Source organism: Asterias amurensis, chromosome 9, assembly GCF_032118995.1.
Source record: "Asterias amurensis chromosome 9, ASM3211899v1".
Taxonomy (NCBI): Eukaryota; Metazoa; Echinodermata; class Asteroidea; order Forcipulatida; family Asteriidae; genus Asterias; species Asterias amurensis.
In genome coordinates, this window is record NC_092656.1 from 4,567,816 (window position 1) to 4,593,556 (window position 25,741).

Below are 25,741 nucleotides of genomic sequence, written 5' to 3' on the forward strand. Positions count from 1 at the left end.
TGAACTATGGTGCATTCAACAAGTTTGTAAGAAAATGCATTACTCGGGCCAAACAAGTGGACAATATATACACTTGAAATGTTTACCTTTATTCACTCAAAATACCTTGACATTGAACTATATTGCACACGGAAATATAGAAACAAAAAATTACTAGGGCCTATAGTATTCTAGATTTACATACACATGTACACTGTACACAAAATAGATCTCACTATTAAAACACTTGGACAAAACCACAAGGATACTCTTGGCACAAATAAATTCTTTCTGTACAAATTGTTGTACTTTCCTCTACAGAAACACACCATCTTGTAGACATTAACATCTTTGACGGACGTTCATGAATATTCAAATATTCAAATGAAGAAAATCATTCTGGGTTTCATACAGCAACCTTAGCTCATGACATTTTGAACTTATTCAAGTTTTAAAGTACTTTGAGGCGACTGAATAAAATGGTATGCAGATTTGAAATTGATTTGAAATTGCTTTTGAATATTTTAGAGATCCTGGTAAATGAGTTCATGGTTCAAAGTATTGTTGGGCCAAAAGAAACATTTGGTATCTACGAAAATAATTTGAATGTGAATTTTGTCTAACTTTTTTCAACTTCACAATTTTCACATGACAACATTTTGATTCTAATGAGTATGAAATTTCAATTAATGACTTTAGGCCTATGAACCAACAACATTTTTTGAAATTAAACAAGGGAAGTTGTTTGTTGCAGCCACTTTACAACTCTTCCCATTGTATGTTGTAATTTACTAACAATTTATTTCAACAATAGCTGGACGAAACAAACATTAAAGAACATACTATATTACAACAAAAATATACACATTGTGTTCATACATTATTAACATAATACTGAAAAATCTAAGTTTTTCTTTAAACTTTATTACAGCTTCTAAAACACAATAAATACTAACCATTCAATCCTCCAAGTTCAACAAGCATTATATACTTATTTCATGAGACATTAATGTCCATTAACGGAAGTTTAACCCTTTTTCATGAAACGTTCTGGCAGTAGCACTGGATTAGTTGTAGAATTGACGCAAATTGTCCATCTTACAGTAATGTGTGCTGGTTAACTTGTACTGCACTTAAATATACTGGACACTACTGGTAATTGTCAAAGACCAGTCTTCTCACTTGGTGTATCTCAACATATGCACAAAATAACAAACCTGTGAAAATTTCAGCTCAATTGGTCGAAGTTGCGAGATAATAATGAAAGAAAAACACCATTATCACACGAAGTTGTGTGCTTTCAGATGCTTGATTTCAAAACCTCAAAATCTAATTCTGAGGTCTTGAAATCAAATTCGTGGAAAATTACTTCTTTCTCGAAAACTACGTCACTTCAGAGGGAGCCGTTTCTAACAATGTTTGATACTATCAACAGCTCTCCATTACTTGTTACCAAGTAAGGTTTTATGCTAATAATTTTTTGGAGTAATTACCAATGGTGTCTGATGCCTTACTAATTACATAAAAAACTACATTTTGCTTGACCGCATCACAATTTATCAAATAACATAACCTTTCCCTCAAACCAACTCCCCAGGTTCCAGATTATACTTGATCTTCAGCAGCTGCACCGGCTTCTTCTCTGCCTCCTCCAAGAAGGCGCCCTCCTGCATGTCATGACGATGCGACAGCAAGTTACGGAACCCCACCTCGCTCATGCCCAACTCGCACTGCAGTAGTTTGGGCCAGTTGTAGGGAAACTCAGCGATGGTTGTCTGGTCGAACGGGGACCCGTTGAGGGAGTTGAAGGCCTTCAGGGGTTGGAAATGTAGCCAGTTGGCGAGCTGAGATGTGGGGGTGTGGAGGTCCAGCGAGAAGATAGGACTCTCAGAAGACTCCGATGTTGATGAGGAATCTCTGGATGGGAACACCGGAGGGATTTCCAGATGGCGCTTAAACCAATCCTGCAAATCAAATTAAATGATGGATAGAAAAGAAAAAAACATTGGGAATAAGAAAATCTTGACTATATGAAAGCATTCCCTGGTAGACCCAAGGAGTATAGACCATTTGTTTTTATGTTAGTTTCAGATGTCTTGTACTAGTATCTTCAGCGACGACTGGGATGCTTTCACATTCGCGTACATGTTAGTACACTGGCAGCTTTTGTGAATATGAAGAGGCAAGTTGTACCATAACGGACGTGTGCAATGAAGCAAAAAGGCTCTTTGACCATAGAACAAAGTGGAAAAAGTAGTTTGAGTCACTAGGCATTCTGAGATTAGGGGTTACGAAAATAAACGCTGTACGTATTTGTAGCCAAAAGCTTATGACCATAAAACGTAATCCCTTCTTGTCCAGTAGGAAAAGCCACAAGCCAGGCTTAAAACCCAAAATAATTTGTTAGTGAACATTCCTCTTTCACTAGTTTGAGTTACTTTACCGTTGCTTCTTACCAGGTTATTTTTCAGCATGTTGTACACCTGGAGTAAGCATTTCTCACCTGGATAAAAAGAAAACAAGATTTTACACATCGGCATAATTGAAAAAAATAACAATAATAAATAGGAAGAACAATAGCGGCTGCTCATGCAATGTTATATAGCGCTCATATCCGTCAAAAGTGCTACAAATTTGTCACTTTAACCTCCAGTTTAGGTTTTGGACCTCCAGGCCTGGGTCTCATACTTCTCATAGTACAAAACTGTTTGGAAAAGTTTAAAGTGCTGTGGGTTTGTCACTTTACCTTCAGGTGCCTGGAGGATGAGGTTTGCCTGCATGTGTCTGTAATGCTCTAAGAACTCTGAGGGTGCTTCATCCAATGGGTAGCCTGAACAATGGGTGAATAGCCTGCATGGAATAGATAATAAACAAGATGGTAAATAATGGCCTGTTTTTAGGAAGAGCCTTTCAAATACAAGCTGTTAACAAAGAAGAACCCTTGGCTTAAAGGTCTCTGTTTTAATGTCTCAATATCTCATTATTTTCTTTTGTGATTGTCAACTGGTGGCCAACTCAATAGTTAAATCAGTATGGTCTGATCGATGAGTTATCAACCACCGATTCTTATCAGAACCAACACTCGCCTCAATAGAGATTTACACATGGTGCTGCCGTACCGCAAACCTCACCTAATTATACTTCCCCTATGCAATGTTTAAAATCCTACTTGACATTAACGATCAAATTCCAACTTCATGCTTGGTTTGCTTCTGAGGACTGCACTGGAAAACTGACTATGCTTTACATTGGATCAGGCACAGCACCATAATCAGCGCACAGTTTTAGTTACTATATAGTGTTGGACTGAGGACTGCGCTAGTAAACAAAGTGAGAACTGATTATATGTGTAGAATACAATACAAGCATAGCAATCTAATCTAGTCTATCCAATCTAATTCAACAGAGTCATTGGTTTTCAAAGGCCATTTTCTCAGCATTAAAAACTTCAAGACTAAAATCTAAAACACTGGAGTGATCTGAGTGCTTTGTGAAATCAAGCCCAGGTGTAGGCGATTAAAATGGTCGTTATAGACTGTATTGAATAACCTTTTTTTTTGCTATGAAAGAGGCCATCGAGTAGGGCAAACCGTATGCACGTCCAAACGCGTACATCAATGAAGCACGCAGCAAGCAACATTTCCGGTTTGATTTCTACGGCACATGCACGCACACACGCACGCACACCTCCACAGATGCCATGTTGTAGATTAGATATTTGAACGGTGACGTCATATTCAATACGGTCTATACAGCTGTATAGGATCTACAGGGAAACAGTGACAGTGAAACTTACTCATTATCCATGTGACTAATGATGGTGTCTATTTTACTGTGTAGCCAGTCAGTGTGGCGGCCCATGAAGGCATAAACAGGTTGTGGTAGGCTCTCTCTACAGCCTGAATGAAACATTCAAACAAAAAGCAAATTCATTAAAACTGAAAATATTTATGAAAACTCTCTTTTGGATTCTCGAAAACAGAAGACTGTATTCAGTAAAATCACAAATGGTTAACAACAATCTTCATATTAGGCCATAGTTCAATAACAACTGGTTGTTTGAATAATCTTATGTTTGTGATATAACCTAGGAAGCGACACCAAGGTGGCACCCTTGGGTGTGATCCCTGGCTATAGACGATATGACCTATGTTTACATTCAAACCGCCCTCTGTTGACAAAACACTGTATACGTCATGTTTCGCCGGACAAAAACACGCATAGTCATGGTAAGATTGCATACACTTTCTAGCTCCCTACCAAAACACACTGGTTTTGTTCGGCGGTATGCGCGCGAATCATATTATGGTTTTCGAGTGACGTCAGAGGTCACATCGTCTATAGGTTCAGGTTTGAGTTCAGAAAAATAACACCGCACAGAGGCCAGGTAAAGATTTTTTAATACAGACATGATGTGGTTACAGGAACGTTACAGAATTGGTAAGAAACAAAAATCATGAAGATCACAGATTTACATAAAACTTACACGGTATAATGATGATGATAGTAGAAAACATCACTTGAAATATTTCTGTCTGAAATTTCATATTTGATGAGAAATAAATAATCTAATTTCGCGTTTGGAGTTTATCGCTCAGTAAGCGTTTTATTCATTTTTGTTTTGGCATCGATGCAATGCAAAATTTGTGATCGGTTTTTCACTATTCTCTCGCAACCCAGATGGCCGATCGATCTCAAACTTCTACAGGTTTGTTAGTGTATGTGTATGGTGGATTACTTAAAGTGCTTACACTGCCAGCAACTTTTTTGCTAGCAAAACCAATTCTGTACGTAATGTTCCTTTAAATAATCTTCTAATAGTTTTGGGTTCAGAAATTACACTTGATAAAGCAGCTACAACTTGGTATCAGACTACACTTACTTGCCGTTGAGGCCGTCAATGCCTTATGACAGTAGTGTCCTAACTGACTCAATTCTTCATACTTCTGAGGGCTAATGGGCACACCAGCCACCTCTACTAAGAACTCATTGTCATGGAGTTTAGAGTACAAGCAGCAAGCAATCACCTTGAGTAAGAAAACACATACAGGTAAAAGAAATTAAAAATATTAATTACAGTTTACCCATATACACCAGTGTGTGTTAGCACTGTATACTCAGTACTTTCCCGAGCTCTGTGGAAAAAAAAATCACAGGTATATTACTCTGGTGGGATTCGAACCCACAACCTTTATCTCCAATGCAAGTTTCCATCTATTAAATGACAAAGTGCCAAAACGGAGCAGTGGGAAATGTACTTCAAGTCCACCCCGAAAACCACGGAATGATCTCCCCTATCAACTTTGCACCAAGCTTTTAGTCAGCAAGCCGTGCACCCATGATTGGCATGGCCAAATGAAAGAAATCATGACCTATTTTCAAGGCCACAGCTTCCACTATATTTTGTTTCATTAATGATTACGTCACAGAGGCCCTATCCGGGCGGTGCCTCAAAAATAAAAAGTTCTTGAGCAGCATCTAGTAACAGAGTCCAGCATTCTCCTGAAGAAAATCAGAGCAGACTGATCGAAACGTTGAGTTGTCAACCACCAGGGCCCAATTTCATGGCTCTGCTTACCGCCAAATTCTGGGCTTACGATCACGATTCCCCGCTTACGTGCAAGCGCCGATTTTCTGCGCTAGACTTAAGCGTAGAATGCCTAGTAACGTGGAGTACGCACGCGCAGAAGCCAAAACTCGCCGCTTACTCGTGAAATAGGCTTGCCGTAAGCACAGAATTCCCTGCTTCCGTACGCGCCGATTCTGTGCTTACGGTAAGCAGAGCCATGAAATTGGGCCCAGTTCTCCTCAGAACCAACATTACTCAAAAGAGACTTACACATGGTGCTACCACGAACCTAAACCTAATTAGTCTCCCACCATGACAAGATTCAAATCAAACTTTTAAGAACAATCCCAAATGCTCACCTGTAGACCAATGCAGTCGTGAGTGCAGTGGATTTCCTTCTCGTTCAGACGTTGCTGTAGACTGTTGAAGAAGATGCAGAGTGGAGTCGGCAATGCGCTGACGTTATCAGCTAGAGTTGTTATCAATGTTAGCATCGCTGAGAACATGTCTTCCTGAGGACCTACAGAGAGCCATAAGAAGAAATACATAACAAGTCAATAACAGTAAAGGTGTTAAGAATACCGAACAAGTCCTCATGAAAACCTACAAGGACTCTCAGAAAAAGAGAACTTAATCACTATACTAGCCAAGAACCCAATGGAGAGAGAAAAACAAGAGGGAAAGTTCAGTTTAAGTTGTGGGAGGAAGACCCAAGAGAAATATTCCAGAGACAAACCCACGCATGGGTGTGATTTGGCGGTCGTAACAATAATATCTGTTCCGGTTGAATTGGCCATTGGTTAACCACAGTCCATGACCGAAACAGTTCTTGGTTTTCGACCGCCTCGTACCCCAGTAAGGTAGGGACTAAAAACCAAATCCAGGTAGTGCAACCAGCGGGATTCGTACCAGGGTCCCAAGAGGTCTTCTCACCTGTTTCCTTGAGTATCTTTGTCTTCTGTTTCAGTCGACAGCCACATGGGAGTTCCTTTAAGGAGTCGATGAAGCCGCACTGACTCTTAGGGTCGATGTCCTCCTTCAGCAGGATGGACATGGCTGGTTTGATTGCTCTACAGTAACAAAATTAAAGGGAAGGTTTATGTTTGGTTATCACTCTTACAAATAATGACAATAAAAACGTTTGCTCAGAAGACGACAGCAGCTTTTGATAGTAAAAAGGATTTTGAGAAACATCTCACCTCGAAGTAATGTGGTTACATAAAAGTATATCAGTTTTTATGCCCCAAAATTTGAAACTGAGAAATGTTACTGTCAGTAGCATTTCTCAGATTGTGTGTTCGTTCCTATAGGGATTTTTCTTCTTCATGAATATATTTGCTTTGAACTTAAGCGATTTTTCTCAAAAAGAGGACCAGCTTTCGCCAAATTTGTTTTATTGTATACATCTACACTTATAAAAGGATTGAAACAATTGATCTGTTCCAAAAACCATATACCGCATACTTTGCCTGTCAATAACAATTAAAGAACTTACAAATGATAAAATTGTGCCCATGTTTTTTTCTGTTTTACCTGTCAATATAAGATGAGATGAGTTTGTAGACGCTGCCCAACCATAGAGAGACTGATGTGATTCTATCTGGTATACAATTGGCCTCGCTGAACGACTCCCAGTTATCCTCCCTGTAGTTAAAGATGTAAAAACAAGATAAATTTGTATCAGTGCGTCAAACTGGCATCAGAAACAGAAGGGGGCTGGAGGAGGTGGTACAAGGGGAGGAAGATGTTGAACATCTAGAATAGAGTACCAAACCCAAATGCTCACACAAATAAAAACAAAACAAAGAATAGCAACAAAAGTTCATACCTTTCAATCATTGCTGTCAGAACAGTTGTCAAGGCATTTGGCTGATCCCCACAGAGTACCAAGAGGTCCACAATAGGTTGAACAACATCTGGAATGTCCTGGCTTTGGGCAGTTTGACATAGCTTCCCTGGACATATCCCACCACTGCAACCGTCACAAGCAGACATGGAGTTCAGTGTCGCAGTCTGTGATTGAGTTGGACCTGTGAAATAGTAAAGAAGCAATCATGTATTTCTCATTCGACCACAATATTTATTTGAGAGTTAAGATTTTCGCAGAATCTAGAGCACTGTAGTTTTGGGAAGTTTTAAAACTCTTTTACCTGTGTTTGTCACCATGAGTGTTGGTACCAGACAGTTTCTCATAAGTAGTGCCTAAAATGAACAAAAGATTTCAGAAGTAAAGAAAACAAAATAAACGTGTGTTTAATAAAACAAATAAGCAGATTACAGTCTCAGGTTCACCATTATGTCACAAATACAAACCAGCCTGTAGTCCAGACAACCATGGAAAGAGATTAAATTTGTCAATGTCTCTTTCAGAAAAATTGTAGTCAACAATGTGTTCAAGTTATGTCAGTACGTGCAGAATGAGTTTTTTAAAAAACCTATTATTATCGATACACTCTCATGCCCAACTGGCTCGATCCACAAAATTTTCCACAGGAGACTAAGACCACGAGTAAGACCACATAGGATGCAAGCGACTCTGGATATGGCTATGGACATAGGATGCAATGACAATAATGAAAAATAGGAGCTTTTGGCTTCAAGCCATTATCACATAAGTCTGGAGGATTTGAGGCATTGCATGGTGAGGTATCAATGTATATTTGGTTTGCAGTAACACCATGTGTGTATCTACTTGCCAGGTAGAGTTTGTTCTAGAACAGAACTTTTGTTCTTTTTAGAACTGAGAAGTCTCCCGAACCTCCGATTATCTACTTCGCAGCAGTAGAATAAAGCAAGACAGTTCTCTAAGAACAAACTCTACCTGGCAAGTAGATACACACATGGTGTTACTGCAAACCAAATATACATCACATAAGTGGTTAATATTGCCTCCACCTGAATCTACAGTACAGGCTTCCCATACTACACCAGCTGTACAACCAGAAGACACCCATGCACCCAATGCTAGCCTGGAAGGTACATGTATTGTACTTTGTGGCATTCTGTGGTACCAGTGTCAGCTGTACAACCAGAAAACACCCATGCACCCAATGTAGCCTGAAAGGTATTGCACTTTGTGGCAGTCTGTGGTGTCAATCAACTTACCTGTAGTATTTGATGGTATTTTGGACAAGGCTGACTGCATAAGAGCTTCAGTTGGATAAACACAGCTTGCTTGTCTTGAAGGTTATCCATTCTGTAATGTTTAACACAACATATTATTTATTTTTAACAAAACAACACAATATGGTTATTCTCATAAGGCCCGTCAGCAGAAAACTTTCTAAGCACAGAAATTTGTGCTTAACAGAAACTGGTTACCAGCCAAAATTCCACAATGTTTACATTGTTGCAACTGGTGCCCCACTTATTTTTTGCTAAGCAGTACTTTCTTCTCACCAGCTTTCTGAAATTGGCTGTGTAAAGTTGTTAGAATGGGTTATTTTGTGAGAGAAAACTTTAATAGAGATAAGAGAAATGGAATTTACCCTTTGTGTAATCCCCTGAACAGCCCCGGATAGATCCATCTCAGCCATTCCCTTGACGACGTCATCGCCAGCGACAACAGCCCTGACGAGCCCTCCACCGCCTCCTGCTCCGAGATGGTCCTCTCTATCCCCGACCGGGACCTCCGCTGACTGAAGCCCTTTCTGAAGGTGCGGTAGAGGTCCTCAAGAGGGGAGGCCACCACGGCGAGGGCAGACAGGAGACAGGTGCAGGAGTTGTGGATGGGGGCGATGGGATGACGGGCGGAGAGTGGGTCTAGAAGGGGGCCAGGTGAGGGGCAGATGTACCAGATATGATCCATTGTGATCATGAAGATTGCTGTGATGTCAGCTCTGTGTAAACAACAACAAGTATTCAGTAAACGGAGAGTAGCAATTTAGCAATCTAAGAGTGAGGTATGAACTGTATATGAACTGTCATTTAATCCTACTCGGGTCTTGAAGTGCCCTTTTCAAAACAAAAATGGCCTTGCCCTCTCAAAGAATTTGCAGCATCCATATACCTGTCCCATAATTGCAAGGATCATTATCCAGAGCAACCTCCAGATAACCGCTGGTACCATTGTGCCATACACATCCATTCAGAATTGTGTATGGGTGTTCACCGTCCCTTACGTAACTATGCAAAGCTTGCCCCTAACCATGTGACATAGCTACTGTCTCGATAGTCTGAGGAATTCAAATGTAAGCGATAACTTGTAATCAAGCATGTCATTGTTCGAGACAATATTCAAATCTAACACACAAATGGCCGCGTGATGTTCTCACCTGTACTGCCTAGTCCTCTTGTAGGTTGGCTTGGCTCTATTGTAACGCTGTGCTAATACAGACAGTGATTCGTTCATCACTTCACCAAAGATCTCCTGAGCTTGAGCAGGAGGACAGAGGATAAACAGATCCCGCCTCAAGGCATCAAGGTGAAGATGCCACATCTGGATTGAGAAAGAGCATCTCTCATCCTGCCAAAACAAAAGTGATGACTTCTGTTAATTCTCAAGAAGCGGGGTACAGTGGGGTATCAAGGCCCGGGTGGTCTAAGACAGTGGACTTGAGTTCAGTAATTTACTGGCCTGGTCAGTATCAACCCTTGTGTCCCCGAGTAAGACACATAACAATAGTTGTTTCTCTTCACCGAGGGTCAAATGGGTACCTTTGAGGGCAAAGATTGATTTAGGTCAGTGTGCTACATACTTGGCAGCACAGGCTGTATACTCCCTAGGAAGCTGAGATGATTTAAGGAATGAAGTATAAGGCCAATGACCAGTGATAAGAATGTGTGAAGCGCAATGATTATTCTTTGCAATTGTGCAAGTCTGTCTCGAGCCAGAGACGTTATTTGTCTCAATGTTTCGACTAACTTGCTCATCGTCATCGACAGGAGATTTGTCTTACCTCATAAAATGGTCTTTGATCCCTCCAGTGATGGCTCTCAGCATCTTGCAAGATGACGGTGGAGACGATGTTGTTCTGGTACGTCACAATCAGGTCTTTAAGAGTTGTAGTCAGCTCCATGTACTGAGTCTTGACCGAGTTTAGAAAATACCTACAAATCAAAAGAGATCAAAAACTTTTCATACAAACCAGAATGGAAACCAGAATAATAAGCAAACAGTTATCTACTTTTACTTCAGTGCGCTTTACATTAGTGCCCTGGTCATTGGGCCATTAACATTCCCTTAATCTTTCTCAGCTCCCTGGGGAGTACAAACTGGGCAACCGTAAAATAATAATCATAATAATAACTTATTTTTAATATAGCGTCTTACATATAAAAATCTCAAAACGCTGTACAGTATTTTACATATTATAAACATTAAGCTAAAAAGAGTAAGCAAAATACAGGAAAATTACATTGTACAATAAGAACGACAAAAACAAACAATGACAAACACCAATACGAGACAAAACAATATAACACCACAGAAAAGGCAATGAAAAAAATGTTAAAAGTCAAAGATAATGTCTTTTAAAAAGAAATGTTTTGAGAAAGGCTTTCTCATACACAGTATCAACCTCTACCCTCGCAGGTACCCATTTATAACCCTGGGTTAAGAGAAGCATTAACAGTAAAGCATCTTGCTCAAGGACACAAGTGTCACGACCGGGAACCGAACCCATACTCCGATGACTCAACCACCAGAACTTGAATTCGATACTCTCAACCACTCGGCCATGACACCCTATGGGCAGACTACTCATTTTATTTACCTGGATTCCTCGTCATTGAGAGCACTCTCATAATAAGCTAGATGACTGGAAGCAAATGATGCTATCGACAAGAGCTTGTATTTATCAGTGATGTTAGAATAGGGCTGATGGCCTGGGGTAATGGTTGGGCTCATCAGCATCTGTCAAAAACAAATCAAGAATTATATCAGGCACCAATTTGGTCCTTGGAAAAAAGTGGTACATTTTATTTAGAAAGACTCTACTAGGGTCAACACCTCAAGCCATCAGATGTTTGTTTGTATTTATACCATAAGTTAATTTTGGTTGGTAAGTATTTTTTCTCTCACAGTTTTATTGAGTACAGGGGCTTGCCTACTTGAGTAGACTTCTTAAGCTAATTAATCACAGTTTTTCTGATTTATCAAAGAGCAAACAAATCGGAAATTCGACTAAAGTAGGAGGAATATCATGTTTCTAGTCGGGATCACATGTAATTAGACAGATTTGACTGAAATGTTCTTTTGTTATGGATACAAACACAAAAATGTGCCTTTTCCGTCGCCCCCCGTTGTGTCACAGGGTTAAACAAATTTAAAAACACTTTAGAAAACATGATGGTCCGATTAGTGCTGGCAGTGACCCCTGGTATGAAACAAAATGAATATTATTTAATTTACATACTGCGGATATTTTCTTGTAGTAGTGGTTCATGCTGAACGACGCAGCCTCTACAAAGGCTGCTCTGGCAGGTTTAATTACTCCCTCTGATCCTTTGACAGCCAGGGGCAGAATAGCATCCAAGAAGGACATCAGATCCACCAAGCTCTGAAAACAAAACGTGAATTAAGAAGATGCTTCAATGAACATTACAGAATTGTTTTTTGCTAACAAAACAGTTGCTGGCAGTGTTAGCACTCTATGTAATCAAACCATATACATTAACTGACAAACCTAAGTTTGAGATCGATCAGCCATCTGGGTAACGAGAAAACAGTGAAAAACCAATTACACATTTTGCATGTAATCGATTAAAAAAGAAATTTAATAAAATGCTCACTGAGCAATAAACTCCAAATGGGAAATTAGTTTTATTTATTTTTCATCAAGTATGACATTTCAGACAGAAATATTTCAAGGGATGTTTTCTACCACCATCATTAGACCAAGTAAGTTTTATGTAAATCTGTGATCTTAGAAGATTTTTTTTTTTTTACAATTTCTGAAAGTTCCTTTAGGTAAAGGTTAAGTTTTCAAATTTTGGATTAAAACTCAAAGATTCAGGAAAACCCTTGTTATCAGAGGCAACCCCAACCAGAAACATGCGACAGAGCCCTGCCGACCAACTTAGAAGATAGGTTAGGCTTTGTAATGAGATGGCTGATTTTACAAACTAACAAAAACATGTCCAAGGAATTCTTTTAAAAAAGAAAAAACACACCCCTGCAAGGCACTCTAACACCAGTCCAAAAGAAGGAACACACCCCTGCTTAAGAACTCTAACACCAGTCCAAAAGAAGGAACACACCCCTGCTTAAGGACTCTAACGCCAGTCCAAAATAAGGAACACACCCCTGCTTAAGGACTCTAACGCCAGTCCAAAAGAAGGAACACACCCCTGCTTAAGGACTCTAACGCCAGTCCAAAAGAAGGAACACACCCCTGCTTAAGGACTCTAACACCAGTCCAAAAGAAGGAACACACCCCTGCTTAAGGACTCTAACGCCAGTCCAAAATAAGGAACACACCCCTGCTTAAGGACTCTAACGCCAGTCCAAAAGAAAGAACACACCCCTGCTTAAGGACTCTAACGCCAGTCCAAAATAAGGAACACACCCCTGCTTAAGGACTCTAACACCAGTCCAAAAGAAGGAACACACCCCTGCTTAAGGACTCTAACACCAGTCCAAAATAAGGAACACACCCCTGCTTAAGGACTCTAACGCCAGTCCAAAAGAAGGAACACACCCCTGCTTAAGGACTCTAACACCAGTCCAAAATAAGGAACACACCCCTGCTTAAGGACTCTAACACCAGTCCAAAAGAAGGAACACACCCCTGCTTAAGGACTCTAACGCCAGTCCAAAATAAGGAACACACCCCTGCTTAAGGACTCTAACGCCAGTCCAAAAGAAGGAACACACCCCTGCTTAAGGACTCTAACGCCAGTCCAAAAGAAGGAACACACCCCTGCTTAAGGACTCTAACACCAGTCCAAAAGAAGGAACACACCCCTGCTTAAGGACTCTAACGCCAGTCCAAAATAAGGAACACACCCCTGCTTAAGGACTCTAACGCCAGTCCAAAAGAAAGAACACACCCCTGCTTAAGGACTCTAACGCCAGTCCAAAATAAGGAACACACCCCTGCTTAAGGACTCTAACACCAGTCCAAAAGAAGGAACACACCCCTGCTTAAGGACTCTAACACCAGTCCAAAATAAGGAACACACCCCTGCTTAAGGACTCTAACGCCAGTCCAAAAGAAGGAACACACCCCTGCTTAAGGACTCTAACGCCAGTCCAAATTAAGGAACACACCCCTGCTTAAGGACTCTAACACCAGTCCAAAAGAAGGAACACACCCCTGCTTAAGGACTCTAACACCAGTCCAAAATAAGGAACACACCCCTGCTTAAGGACTCTAACACCAGTCCAAAAGAAGGAACACACCCCTGCTTAAGGACTCTAACGCCAGTCCAAAATAAGGAACACACCCCTGCTTAAGGACTCTAACGCCAGTCCAAAAGAAAGAACACACCCCTGCTTAAGGACTCTAACGCCAGTCCAAAATAAGGAACACACCCCTGCTTAAGGACTCTAACACCAGTCCAAAAGAAGGAACACACCCCTGCTTAAGGACTCTAACACCAGTCCAAAATAAGGAACACACCCCTGCTTAAGGACTCTAACGCCAGTCCAAAAGAAGGAACACACCCCTGCTTAAGGACTCTAACGCCAGTCCAAAATAAGGAACACACCCCTGCTTAAGGACTCTAACACCAGTCCAAAAGAAGGAACACACCCCTGCTTAAGGACTCTAACGCCAGTCCAAAAGAAGGAACACACCCCTGCTTAAGGACTCTAACGCCAGTCCAAAAGAAGGAACACACCCCTGCTTAAGGACTCTAACGCCAGTCCAAAAGAAGGTGCGGGTGTTACCTAAATAGTAAACTTACCTTTGATGCAAATCTTGGATAACCTGAATCACTATTCACCAAATCACCTAACAGAATAAAACAAATTTCAGAATGAATAAAAAGACAGGGCTAAATTGATTGATTTCAGAATGTTTGTATTACAAAAAAATTAAGAATAAAAAAAAAAATCATGAAAGACACTTATTGTTAATATTGTAAAAATAAACTTAACAAAATGTGCGTTGACAACTTTCTCGTCTCCACAGCCCAATTTCATAGAGCTGCTAAGCACACAAATTTGCTTAGCATGAAATTTCTTCCTAGATAACAACAGGAGTACCAACCAAACCATTTGTTGCATGTTGCTTTCTTACTGGTATTCAGCTGTTGTTTGCTTGTCCTGAAAATTTGGTTGGCATTCCTGTTTTTTGAAGGGAGAAATTTCAGGCTACGCAAATTTGTGTGCTTAGCAGCTCAATGAAATTGGGCCCTGATAATGAGTATATTATTATCTGAAATGTCAAGTCAATCGGTTCTTCTCAGAACCACAATTAATAAAAAGTTATTTATATACATGTTGTTATCGCAAATTATTCAGGTTCTTTTCACCATGCAAGCCTTACCACAAACAGGGACCATGTCGACAGTGCGGGTTTGTGAGAAGAGCATTTCTTCCTGCTGCAGTGCAGCTTGGCAGACATTCTTGACCAAGATGGGAATGCTGGCACTCACATCTGAGATGACCCCTTCCAAGATGGCCGTCCACTCCCACTTTATCTTCTGATTGAGGACAAAAAAGAGATTTTAAAAAAATCTGATGGAAAAGCATAATAAAGAGCACCTTTTTCCATCTGTCATGAAAGCATCTTTTCCAATGGTTGTAATTTTTGTTTAAGAACCTGAAACCACCCAAAAGTGTTTTAACACATGCAGGCCATTATGCTTCGTTTTTGAAAGGGCAAGGCCACCAAGGCATTTTCTCCTTCGTAAGGAATTTCTACTGGAGCATTTCAAGGGCACCAAGGCAATGACCATAGGGCATGAAGGCAATCAGGCCTGCATGTTAATGGACCTGCAGGCTTATAGTGCTACTGATTCAAGTTTTTGATGATTTTAAGACATTTTTATAAAAAAAGCCATATTAATGCCTATTACAAACACGGTCACCAGACAAGATAACTTCAGAATCATTTTTTGTCTGCAGTGTTTGGAGAAAAATAATCATACTGCTTTATATAACTATATTTATACATATATGCGAACAAACATGAGAACTCAATAAGCCTTTTTGAGATGTGGCGGACACAATGCTACAGCAATTTAAGGTTTGGATAAATTTGTGTGTATACACCAAAACTGTGCACTCCTATTGCGTCCGCCATACCTCAAAAGGGCTCATTGAGTCTACCTGAGTCACAGGGCTGTCTAACACAGTGTGTCTTCGCTGGGCGCTACCCTCAGGTGCCATCATCCCAGGGGTTACTCCAAATGGAGGTGGGATGGCATCAGGCATGACCCCCTTTCTACCAACATACTCTCCACGATGGCGAGCTTCTCGACCCGTCTGCTCTTTAGAATGCTTCAGTGCACCTAGGGGAAAGAGAAAACAAAATCATTGGGATCTTGGTCTAATTTCATAAAGCTGCTTAAAGGCACTGGACACTATCGGTAAATACTCAAAATAATTGTTAGCATAAAAGATTACTTGGTAAAGAGCGATGGAGAACTGTTGAAATGAGGTTGTTTTTGAGAAAGAGGTAATTGCTCACTCAAATAATAAAAGTAAACATTTTAAGCTGTAAGCGGTCCTGGATTTCCAAAAAATATTTCAGCTCCGAGTTAGATGTGATTTGGACAAAGATAAAGATTGCAGATAAAGATTAACGGGCTGACACACAGGCCTCAATAACGAGAACGTTAACACTGCATGCCCTCCATTGATTGAATAAGCATGTGTGTATTTTGCGTGGAGCAATTCAACCAATAGAATTCTTTCTCTTTGCGTCGATATCGTTAACATTTTCGTTATCGCTGCAGTGTGACTGGCCCTTTAGGATTGAGGACTTACTTTTGATGCCCTTGGTGCGTCCATGTTTCATGAGGGAGCTGGGATCCGTGGATGCCTGTTGATGTAGCGTGTGTATGAGTGAATCCATCCCAGACAGTTGCACAGTGATGCCTATCAGGTTGACTAGCTCCTCTTGGGTCAAAGGTGGAATATCTGAAATCACAATGACAACAATTGTTAGAAATTCTTCTAATTTAAAAGTTAACCACCGATCAGAATGAAACATTTTATCTAGACTATTTTTATAACCGATAAGTAACCAAGAAGAATTGTTTGTAATTTCATGTTGTATTCAAAAAATATCTGTCTCTCTTGAACACCAAGACAAGATAAACATTCTTTGACTATGATGTGTTTGTTGACCATTTTATTGTTATTTTGAGGTTTCGATTTTAAATATCGATCAAAAAATTAGTCCCACTTTTGGAAATCTTTCGGAAAAGCACCAGAAAAAAAGCATTACAAAAAGGGTTGGTTTTTAAGTTTAAAACCGGGTTCTGTCGGGCTAACTCAATTCCTCATTGATTGAAAACATTTTCAAAGAATTTTCATTAAAGCTGGTCTTTAAACTACCAAGATAAACTCCAATCACCTTCTACAGAGACGTCAACTTCCACCCCTTCAGAGTCTTCCTCCATATCTTCAAGATCATCTCCGAAGAGAGAAGACGAGACGAGGCTGCCCTTCATCCTCTTGCCTCCAGGTTTCCTCTCTGACTCCTCCTCCCTCTTCACTTTCTCTCGGTCACCTTTGACCTCCCAAGCTCTCTCTAGAAGGGTTTGAACATCCTCCGACAGACTGCACAGGTAGATTTCTCGCAAGGCTTGGGCTGCTTCTACCTGGACGGAAAAAAATACAAAGTTCAGGAGGTGTCTGTACCGTAATCTCACACACAAAAAATATATAATAATAATAATTTGGGGGGCTAATCATCCTTACTCGCAGCTAAGAGCTGAATTGCGAAGGACGCGGCTACAACGTGTTCGAGAAGCAGGCATGCAAGGGCGCATTCAGCTGCCAGCCACATCAACCCATTATGACCATGCAGCACAGCCAAGATCGATATATGGGTATAATGCTCCACTGCATTTAATAGACCTGCCTACTGTAAGCAAAGAATCGGCGCTTACGTAAGGCCAGGGCCCAATTTCATAGAGCTGCTTAAGCAGAAAATTTTGCTTAAGCAAAAAAATCAGCGCTAAGTAAAATCAGATTATTGGCCAAGACTCCACTGAATTGTTTTGCTAAGTAAACAACAGCTAGATACCAGTCACAAGCAATGCTGTGGCATGAAATTTCGGCCAGTAACATGTGTAAAATAAGAGGGCTATTTTCGTGCTTAAGCACATTTTTTGCTTAAGCAGCTCTATGAAATTGGCCCCTGTTCATGAGTAAGCAGAGTATTTTTGCTTGTGTGCAGGCGTACTCAATGTTACTGAGCATTCTTCACTTACACAGCTAGCGCAGAAATTTGGCGTTTGTACTGGAAGCGGAGAAAAAGGATCGAAACGCATAATTCGCCGGTTAAGCAAAGGCATGAAATTGGGCCCTAGTCATGAGCAATCCAAGCTACTTGCAGGAAATTCATGTCTTACTTGTCCATCGAAGACGTTAGATAACATCACAGCAAAATCTTCCTCTATCATACATTGAAGACACTCCACTAGCTTTGGTAGTCTCATTGCTAGTAGATCCAAGGTTACTGGCTGCCTGGGCTCGGATGATTCTGTTATAGACTGTGCCAATATAAAAATAAACAATGTATACATTTTATAGTTTATAACACTGTAATTTCTTATGTCTTTTGGTGTTTTGGTGAGGAACCCAAAATTTTCTTCTTTCTTACTTTGAGGAATCAAACTTCCAATATACTTATCTGAGTTCGTTAATGTAAAATTAAATCAAGTTTGGGTTGAACAAAGGACAAATGTTGACTAGCGAGATTTGAACCAACGCCTTCCAGATTAGCATACCAGCACTCTACCAACTGAGCCATCTTAGCCAAAATGATGGTAGTATCCCTGTTTTTTAATATATTAGTTTGGGGTACCAGTTGGGGGCCATGTATTCAACCTGTAGCTGCCGTATAACTAGGTATCACCAAATTTTAAGATACAACCTGGGAAAAACTAGATGATTTTTTCTGTCTTGAATCCAAAATGTTTTAAAAGCAGGGGTCAAAATTAAGTGTATTTCCATGGTAGTCAGCAGGGCTAGTGACCAACAATTTTTAGTAGCCCTGATTAGATTTTGGTAGCCCAAAAGCTACGTTATGTCTCGCGTCACGGCTCAAACTTTACAATACACCAATAACATAGTTCTTTATTGTTTGTGATGATGATTTTTGCATTATTATTCAACTAGCCCGTCGGGCTATCAAACTGGAAAAATCAGTAGCCCGGATGTAAATCTGGTAGTCCTGGGCTAGCGGGCTAGTGGCAATTTCGACCCCTGAAAAGTCACCCAGTCAGTTTCCCTTTTGGTTTATTACTTGGTATATGAATCGTTGTTAAAATAGGAACAACAACTGCTCTTTTCAGAGCAAACACTCCTCCGAAAAAGAGGTTTACACATGGTACTACCCACAAGTATACCATTAACAGTCATTTCCTAAGAGCACAAGGAAATTGCAAACTGGGTCCAGTTTCATAGAGCTACTCAAGCACAAAAGGAGCAAAGCACAACAAAATCATGCTTACCAGGACAGGGTTACAAGCCAAAATACAATGTTGTATGCACAATTTGTAACTGGTATCCTGCTGATTTCTGCTGTGCAGAAAATTGTTAAGCATATTTTTCTGCTTCAAAGGCAGCTCTATGAAATTAGGCCCTGGTACAACCAAACACCGACTTACCTCATCACTGTACGAGGGGTTCAACAAATCTTGGATCAAGGTCGTGACCTGTTGTGACCTTACCAGCTGGTAGCTCCCCCAGATTTTCTTCTCCGGGTATAGGATACACAGAGACTGTAGATACTCCACACGTTCATTCTGCCGGAGATCGACCCCGCCGCGACTGTTAAGGATGGGCAGCCTCTTAATCCTCTCCAGGAAGTAACGGCGCAAACGAGATCGGATGTCTTCCCACATCACATCGTTGCCCTCGTCCGCAGCATCAGTGATGGTGTTGAGGGACATGGCTGACTGGGTCATGTGATCGGGGTCAGGGGCTCTGATTGGTAGACCAAGGCCCTCGTGGGATGAGAGGAAGAGTAGCTGTCTGAAGACTGTCATTTCGCAGCCGGGATTTGTCGTCAGATGATGAATCTGTACAAAGATATTGAAGAAAACAAAAAGAGAAACAGTTGAAGCAATAATAAAATAACAAGCTGACATTTATAGAGAGCCTCTTCCATAGTTCGAAAGCGCTAAGATGTGTCCAATACAGGCTAAAAATCTCTATCAAAGATGACACAAGTGGGTCTTCAGCAGTTTCTTGAATGATATTGATCCAAACGATTTTGCTTTTCTGCAGCTATCACAAAGTAAATTTTGACCCCCTTTGACAGCACATCACCTGCAGTGAATGTGTCTTGCTCATCACTTTAGTAGTCAACAGGTGTGTAATAAATGCCACACTGACACTGTTTAACACACGGTGACACAGACTTCCAAAATGGCGCAACTATGATTATTGTGATGCAGGCCTGTAATAGCTTCGTTTTTGAAAGGGTAAGGGCACAAAGGCATTTTATTCTTGGTAAAGGGCCCCCGATGAGGAAATTGTAAATTTCTACAGGAGCATTTCAAGGGCACCAGGCAATCGCCTATGTGATGATGACGACAGGCCAATTGGGTCAATAATTTTTTAGTACAAAATTGGTAGGATACTTGATTGATTTGTAGTTTGGCATAACACAAAAACTTACTACGCAACTATTTTACAAACTATTTTATAATGATATTGAAGCATTTCAGCAAACAAGTCACCAAAGAAAATTTTTTCATAGTATTGCCAACATTCCAAGAGATGTTAAATTTGATAAAGAATATTAATTTTTGGTTTTTACCCACACACCGATGTGTGTTAGCACTGTATACTCGGTACTTTCCCGAGTCCTGTGAAAAAAATATCACAGGCATGTTACTCGGGTAGGATTCGAACCCACGACCCTTGCAATTCTAGAGCAGTGTCTTACCAACTAGACTACCGAGGTTGCCCGGTGGCTAGAGGCAGTTCGAATCCAATGTTTTGGCAGTGGGTACCGCAACGATATTGCCAATATTGTTACAACAATCAAAATTTGTTTACAATTGTCTTGAGTAGAATCCCCACATCTTCTGGTTCTGGTGTGAGACAGGCACATTCCTCTAATACAGGCGTGTGGATAAGACTGTCCATTGCATCCTTGATGTTGGTATAGTCATTATCTGCTGATAGGCTATTCGTTGCTTGCACGAGGCGTCTCAATGTATCTTCGATACTGCAGGTCAGATTAATGTAAAAAAACAAAAGAATATTTTACAAATATATAATGGGATTTGAGGCATTGTATGGTGAGGTATCAATATATTTGGTTTGCGGTAACACCATGTGTGTATCTACATGTAGTTGCCAGGTAGAGTTTGTTCTTTAGAGAACTGTCTTGCAATATATTCTACTGCAGAGGAGACTTCTCAGTTCTGAAAAGAACTGTCCTGCTTTTTAACTACTACCTGGGCGGAAGGTAAACAATTTGGCTGGGTCTACTTTACATATAAAAACAGTCTGGAAAAACATGTGATAGCACTCTAAAACTAAAAGCACTCTGTGTGATAGCATTGAGATAGAAATTTTAACCAAGTTTGCAAGGCTTTCATTTGTTGTCTATAAAAACTGAATGTAGATTTCTGGGTGGAATAATTTTAAAAAGGTCAAATAATGAACCACAAGGGTAAATTATTTGGGGTTGAACAAAGACAACAATTATTATTCATTGATTAAAAATTTCACGGTTTCCAGTTTTGGACGCTAAAAAACATAGTATTTGAAGGCAGCTAACTCTGTTATGGTCTCTGCCCCAGCATCTCTCCTCAGGACATCGATATAGCTCAACCTCTGTCTTCCCCTCAGCTTCACCCCATGAGTCGGTTCCAACAGCACTGCTCAGGTACGCTCTTTCTCAAAATTTCCTTTTTTTAAAGTTACGCTGTTTTGCCATGAACGGCCAAACTCACCTTCTGTCGTTTTCACCGAGCTGTCTATCAATGTCTTCAATAGCAGCGTGTAACGTCTGTAGACAGGGTGGTCCCATCTCAAACATTGCACTAGCAGAAGGTAGACTGCACAGGGGACTAGACTGTAGGGATGACATTGTTGCCCCCTGCCTCTTCTTCCTGTCGGAAAATAATTTGAAATTCATATAAATCATTTACTTAGAAAATGCTACTCTCCATGGGGGAATAGAGTAAACTACTCTCCCCGAGGGAATATTATTATTATTATTATTTTTATTATTTGGCAATTCACATAAAATACAAAATTACAAAAATTAATATAAAAAAAATTACAAAAATTAGCCGGCCCTTTCAAACTTGTATCGATTGAAAGTTATGTTTTCACCCCTGATCTACCTCCAGCAAATGGGCACACCACAGGGAGTAGACACCCCTGCTCTAGAGTAGGGGTAAGCTGTAAATAAAACCCTGGGTATTCTTAAAACGTGCAGTCGGAGCCCCATGGAATAGGGGCCTAGCTAGCAGGCAGAGTGAGTGACTATCAATCATGTATGCAAGTCTGCCTCGGGGCCACGACTCCAAAAAGGAGGCCAGTGTTTACTTGTTGAAATGTTTATAAATTTTACCTTCCTGACATTTTATTAAACTAAGAAATGCGATACACAAGTATTACATTTTGACGCTAATTGTTGGGTATATCATTTAGCACCTCCTAACAGAAATTCAACCCCACTTCCAACTTGATTGATTGATTGATGGAATGAATTATGTTTGCTTGGTTACGCACGAACCCCGACGACTGAGAGCGACGAGAACCTCGGCCGGCCGGGAGGGGCGACGAACACCACCACCACACACTTACCGAGAAGCAAAGCTACACGGTCGTCGTTTCAATCAATCTCATCTCAGTAAGAATTGGAAGCATTGTAAAGTCAACAAACTGATTTTAAAACATTTTACATTATTTTTATCCGTGGACGGACCACCAGAGTCTTCAGAGAAGAAAATGTCAAAATAATTACTGAACAAACCGCACAATAGAGGTCGCTGTTTCAATAACAAAGTCCTACTCGTGTCTCCCCTATTCTATTTAGTGGAATCTTCCATTTTAGATTCGTCTGAATTTTTCACATTGCTATGAACCAAAGCAGAAAATATTGCAGTGTTAATGATTAATTATAAGGTATTATCTAAATTGTCAGTAAATTTTGAAGCAGTGTTGCATGCTCGTCAAACTGTCAAAATAGAGTAAGGACTTGTTCGAGGGAAATTAAGTGTAGTAGTCAAAGGTCAAGAAAGTGCACTTATAAAAAAAGCCAAAGCTAGCCGCGTTTTGGGCTAGAGTTGCAAATTTTGAATCAAAAAAATTAGAACCCATGCAGTTCAAGGCGGTTGAAGTTTCTGTCTCGCCCATGAGCTCACCTTCTTCCTATTCTTTAAGTGAACGTTTTTTTTGTTAAAAATATCGGATTTAGCAAACTATAAATCAAAATTAGATTATTTTGCTCACTATTTTAACTAGTAACTAGCCGCTACAATTACTATCTCAATAATACAGCACAAAAAACAATAGTTCACAAATTATTTACCTTTTGCTGCAACCATTCGTTGTTCTATGCACTCAATCTTCTTCTGTCACATCTTGCCAACGCTTCAGTACGAACAGGTTACAGACTGTGAAAAAAAAAGGATTGTATTTTATGTATGACAATGGCTGTGGAGGAAGTTTTGTTTCATACTTACCATCATACTTTACCCCAAACTTCAATTGTTCCTGCTGAACTTGGTTCACACGTCTGAAACATAAAGGGGAGAGTCAACATTAAGTCATTTTTATAACTTGAATGCGCACATTCACCTGCCACACCCCACTTAGGGAAGACTAGGTTTGGATTGCATGGGGAAAGGGAAAAGATTGTTTCACAGCTAAAGAAAATTAACATTTCAGAATCAAGACTAAGAACTACACCAGTCAATGTCTTATACCTATCTCAAGTAAACCATTTTATTTCATTTCAATACATTTATTTCAATGTTGCCATAAAGTTACATTTGTGTAGACCTACATCATTAAAGTTAATATACATGATAATGAATAAATAATGGCAAACCACAGATGTAGTCAAGCCAATAACAATTTACACCGAAGTTGAGTAAATAATGACAAACACCTAAATGTTGTCATTCTGCCGACTATTATTGATTCATTCACCAAATATTTATTATCTCCTGCTACTGTGTTACTTGGGTAATTTCAACATATATATGTTCAACAATGAATGATGAATGAATGAATAAATGAAAGGGTAGTAATAATAATAATAATAATAATAAAACAGTATTTATATAGCGCAATATGAATTGGCATTCCTCAAAGCGCTTAACAGCAAAATGAAAAGCATTACGAGAAAACAAAAACTTATAGGCCTATATTCCCCAATTAAATCACAAAACAAATAATTATAAAATTAGGCCAGACCAGCTGTTACCTACACGTAAATTAAATGAAACCATTAAATATACCAAAAACAACCTAAGGATCTGAAAAATTACTCTTTACACTAAAAAGTTAAAAATAATTACCAGTAGGATAAAAAGTAGGGTTAAAATACCTACATGTAAATGCTGAAAATTACACAGAAACTATATACACAGTCAAGGAAACAGGTTTTAATTACAGATAAAAAGAGGGGTCTTTAGCAAAGTTACAAAAAAATCTAACGACTTAGCAGATCTTATGGACATTGGGAGCTCATTCCAAAGTTTCGGAGCAGCAGCTGAGAATGATCTATCGCCATACGATGTTGATGATATGGCAGGTTTCAGGAGAAGTTTGCTACTAGAGTTACTCTTATCTCTAGGCCAATACTTCAATTATACTCTAGGCCTTTTTAGCTGTCTTATACAAACCAATTTATCACTGACGTCTTTCCACCATTGTGTACTCTGCTCTTTTCACCATCAGCTCTTTTCGTACTCTGTTCTTTTCTCCCTCCAGTGTTCTTATATCTCTCGTTTTCTCCTCCATAATTTTTTTAAAAACTTTATCGATAATTTTTTCTCTCGCAGCGCTCGTAGTTTAGAGAAGTTATTCGCAACAATCCCTATTTTAAGCCTCAATAAAATTTATTGTAGTATTTTTTATTCTACTTTTATTTTGTATTACAATTATTTTCCCCTTTTTACTTTTATTTGAATTTGGCTTGAAAAAAATTACTTTCTGTTTTTTTTCTTCACATGCTCAGTTGAAAATGTCTACATTCAAAATTGATGTAATGCTGATACTTAGGAGTATGTAAATATCAATTTAGCTTGTCTAAATTATCTGTTTCTGTACTCCCAAACCAAACATTAATCATTAAATGAATGGTGGCCATGTGCTGTTGTATTTACTACATGCAGTTTTCGATTAGGCCTACTTCTAAAACACTTATGGCCGTATCTCATACCAGTGAAAAGTGAAGGTAAACAAATTTGCTATAGCAAACTATTACGAATTATTGTGAATAAATAATTGCAAATATTGTTATGAAAAAAAAAAATTGAATTTTGTACTATTCCTTTATAGAAATAACACAATTGAAATGTAACATTATGGTGTTATAAGGTATAATCATGACAACTGACGACTTGAAGCATCAACCCTGAAACAATTTTGGAATTTCCAGTAAGATAGTCTCCTAACTTAGAGCATCATTGGCTTCGACCAATATGCACATCAAGAAATGCCAAGAAAGTGTGACTCCACCATCAAGAAACATGCACAAGCAAGGACAACATCAACAAGATCGCAGAACATCTTGGAGGGAAAGGGTGTTACGAGGGGTGGGACTCTGCAAGAGAACGGGTTAGATCTTCTCTTACACTTCGCAGTCTTCATCTTGTCTTGGTCTTGATCTTGAAAGGTTAACTTGCGTTATCCGATCTCCACTAAAAATTGCGCTTTATCAATAAACTATTTGGATAACTTTCCGTATGGCGCCACCACCTTTTCACTCATTTTTACAAAAAGGGATATATCAATCAGGTAAATTAGATACTATATTATTTTATTTCGAATGAAAAAGTGGTGGCGCCATATGGAAACTTTTCCAACTATTTTTTCTTAAATTTTGTTTTTCTAGAAACTTAAGGTAAAAATGTACCGCGGTAACC

General features: G+C 39.6%; 1 protein-coding gene across 3 annotated transcripts; it reads right to left on the bottom strand.

The window, feature by feature from the left end:
- Nucleotides 1–101: 101 nt before the first annotated feature.
- LOC139942128 (uncharacterized protein KIAA0825-like) lies at nt 102–23,299 on the bottom strand. 3 transcript variants are annotated; one of them, XR_011786645.1, is made up of 27 exons: nt 23,176–23,299; nt 21,587–21,745; nt 20,682–20,853; nt 19,283–19,696; nt 18,023–18,163; nt 17,020–17,266; nt 16,428–16,580; nt 15,768–15,949; nt 14,983–15,139; nt 14,399–14,445; nt 11,905–12,048; nt 11,263–11,402; nt 10,447–10,597; nt 9,823–10,013; nt 9,037–9,387; nt 8,654–8,744; nt 7,699–7,750; nt 7,377–7,578; nt 7,082–7,192; nt 6,482–6,618; nt 5,908–6,068; nt 4,862–5,006; nt 3,776–3,878; nt 2,726–2,829; nt 2,436–2,482; nt 1,473–1,943; nt 1,378–1,404 (listed from the first exon to the last, which is right to left on the bottom strand). XR_011786645.1 is itself a non-coding variant. In XM_071938848.1 (26 exons), exons 2-26 carry the CDS (start codon nt 21,721–21,723, stop codon nt 1,560–1,562), a joined length of 4,164 nt encoding a protein of 1,387 aa, XP_071794949.1. In that variant the 5' UTR covers nt 21,724–21,745; nt 22,449–22,661; the 3' UTR covers nt 102–1,559. The 3 variants fall into 3 exon arrangements, 1 of the variants encoding a protein (XP_071794949.1); XR_011786644.1 differs by lacking the exon at nt 23,176–23,299 and adding an exon at nt 22,449–22,661; XM_071938848.1 differs by lacking the exon at nt 23,176–23,299 and adding an exon at nt 22,449–22,661 and having other exon boundaries at nt 102–1,943.
- Between the last annotated feature and the right edge of the window lie 2,442 nt (nt 23,300–25,741).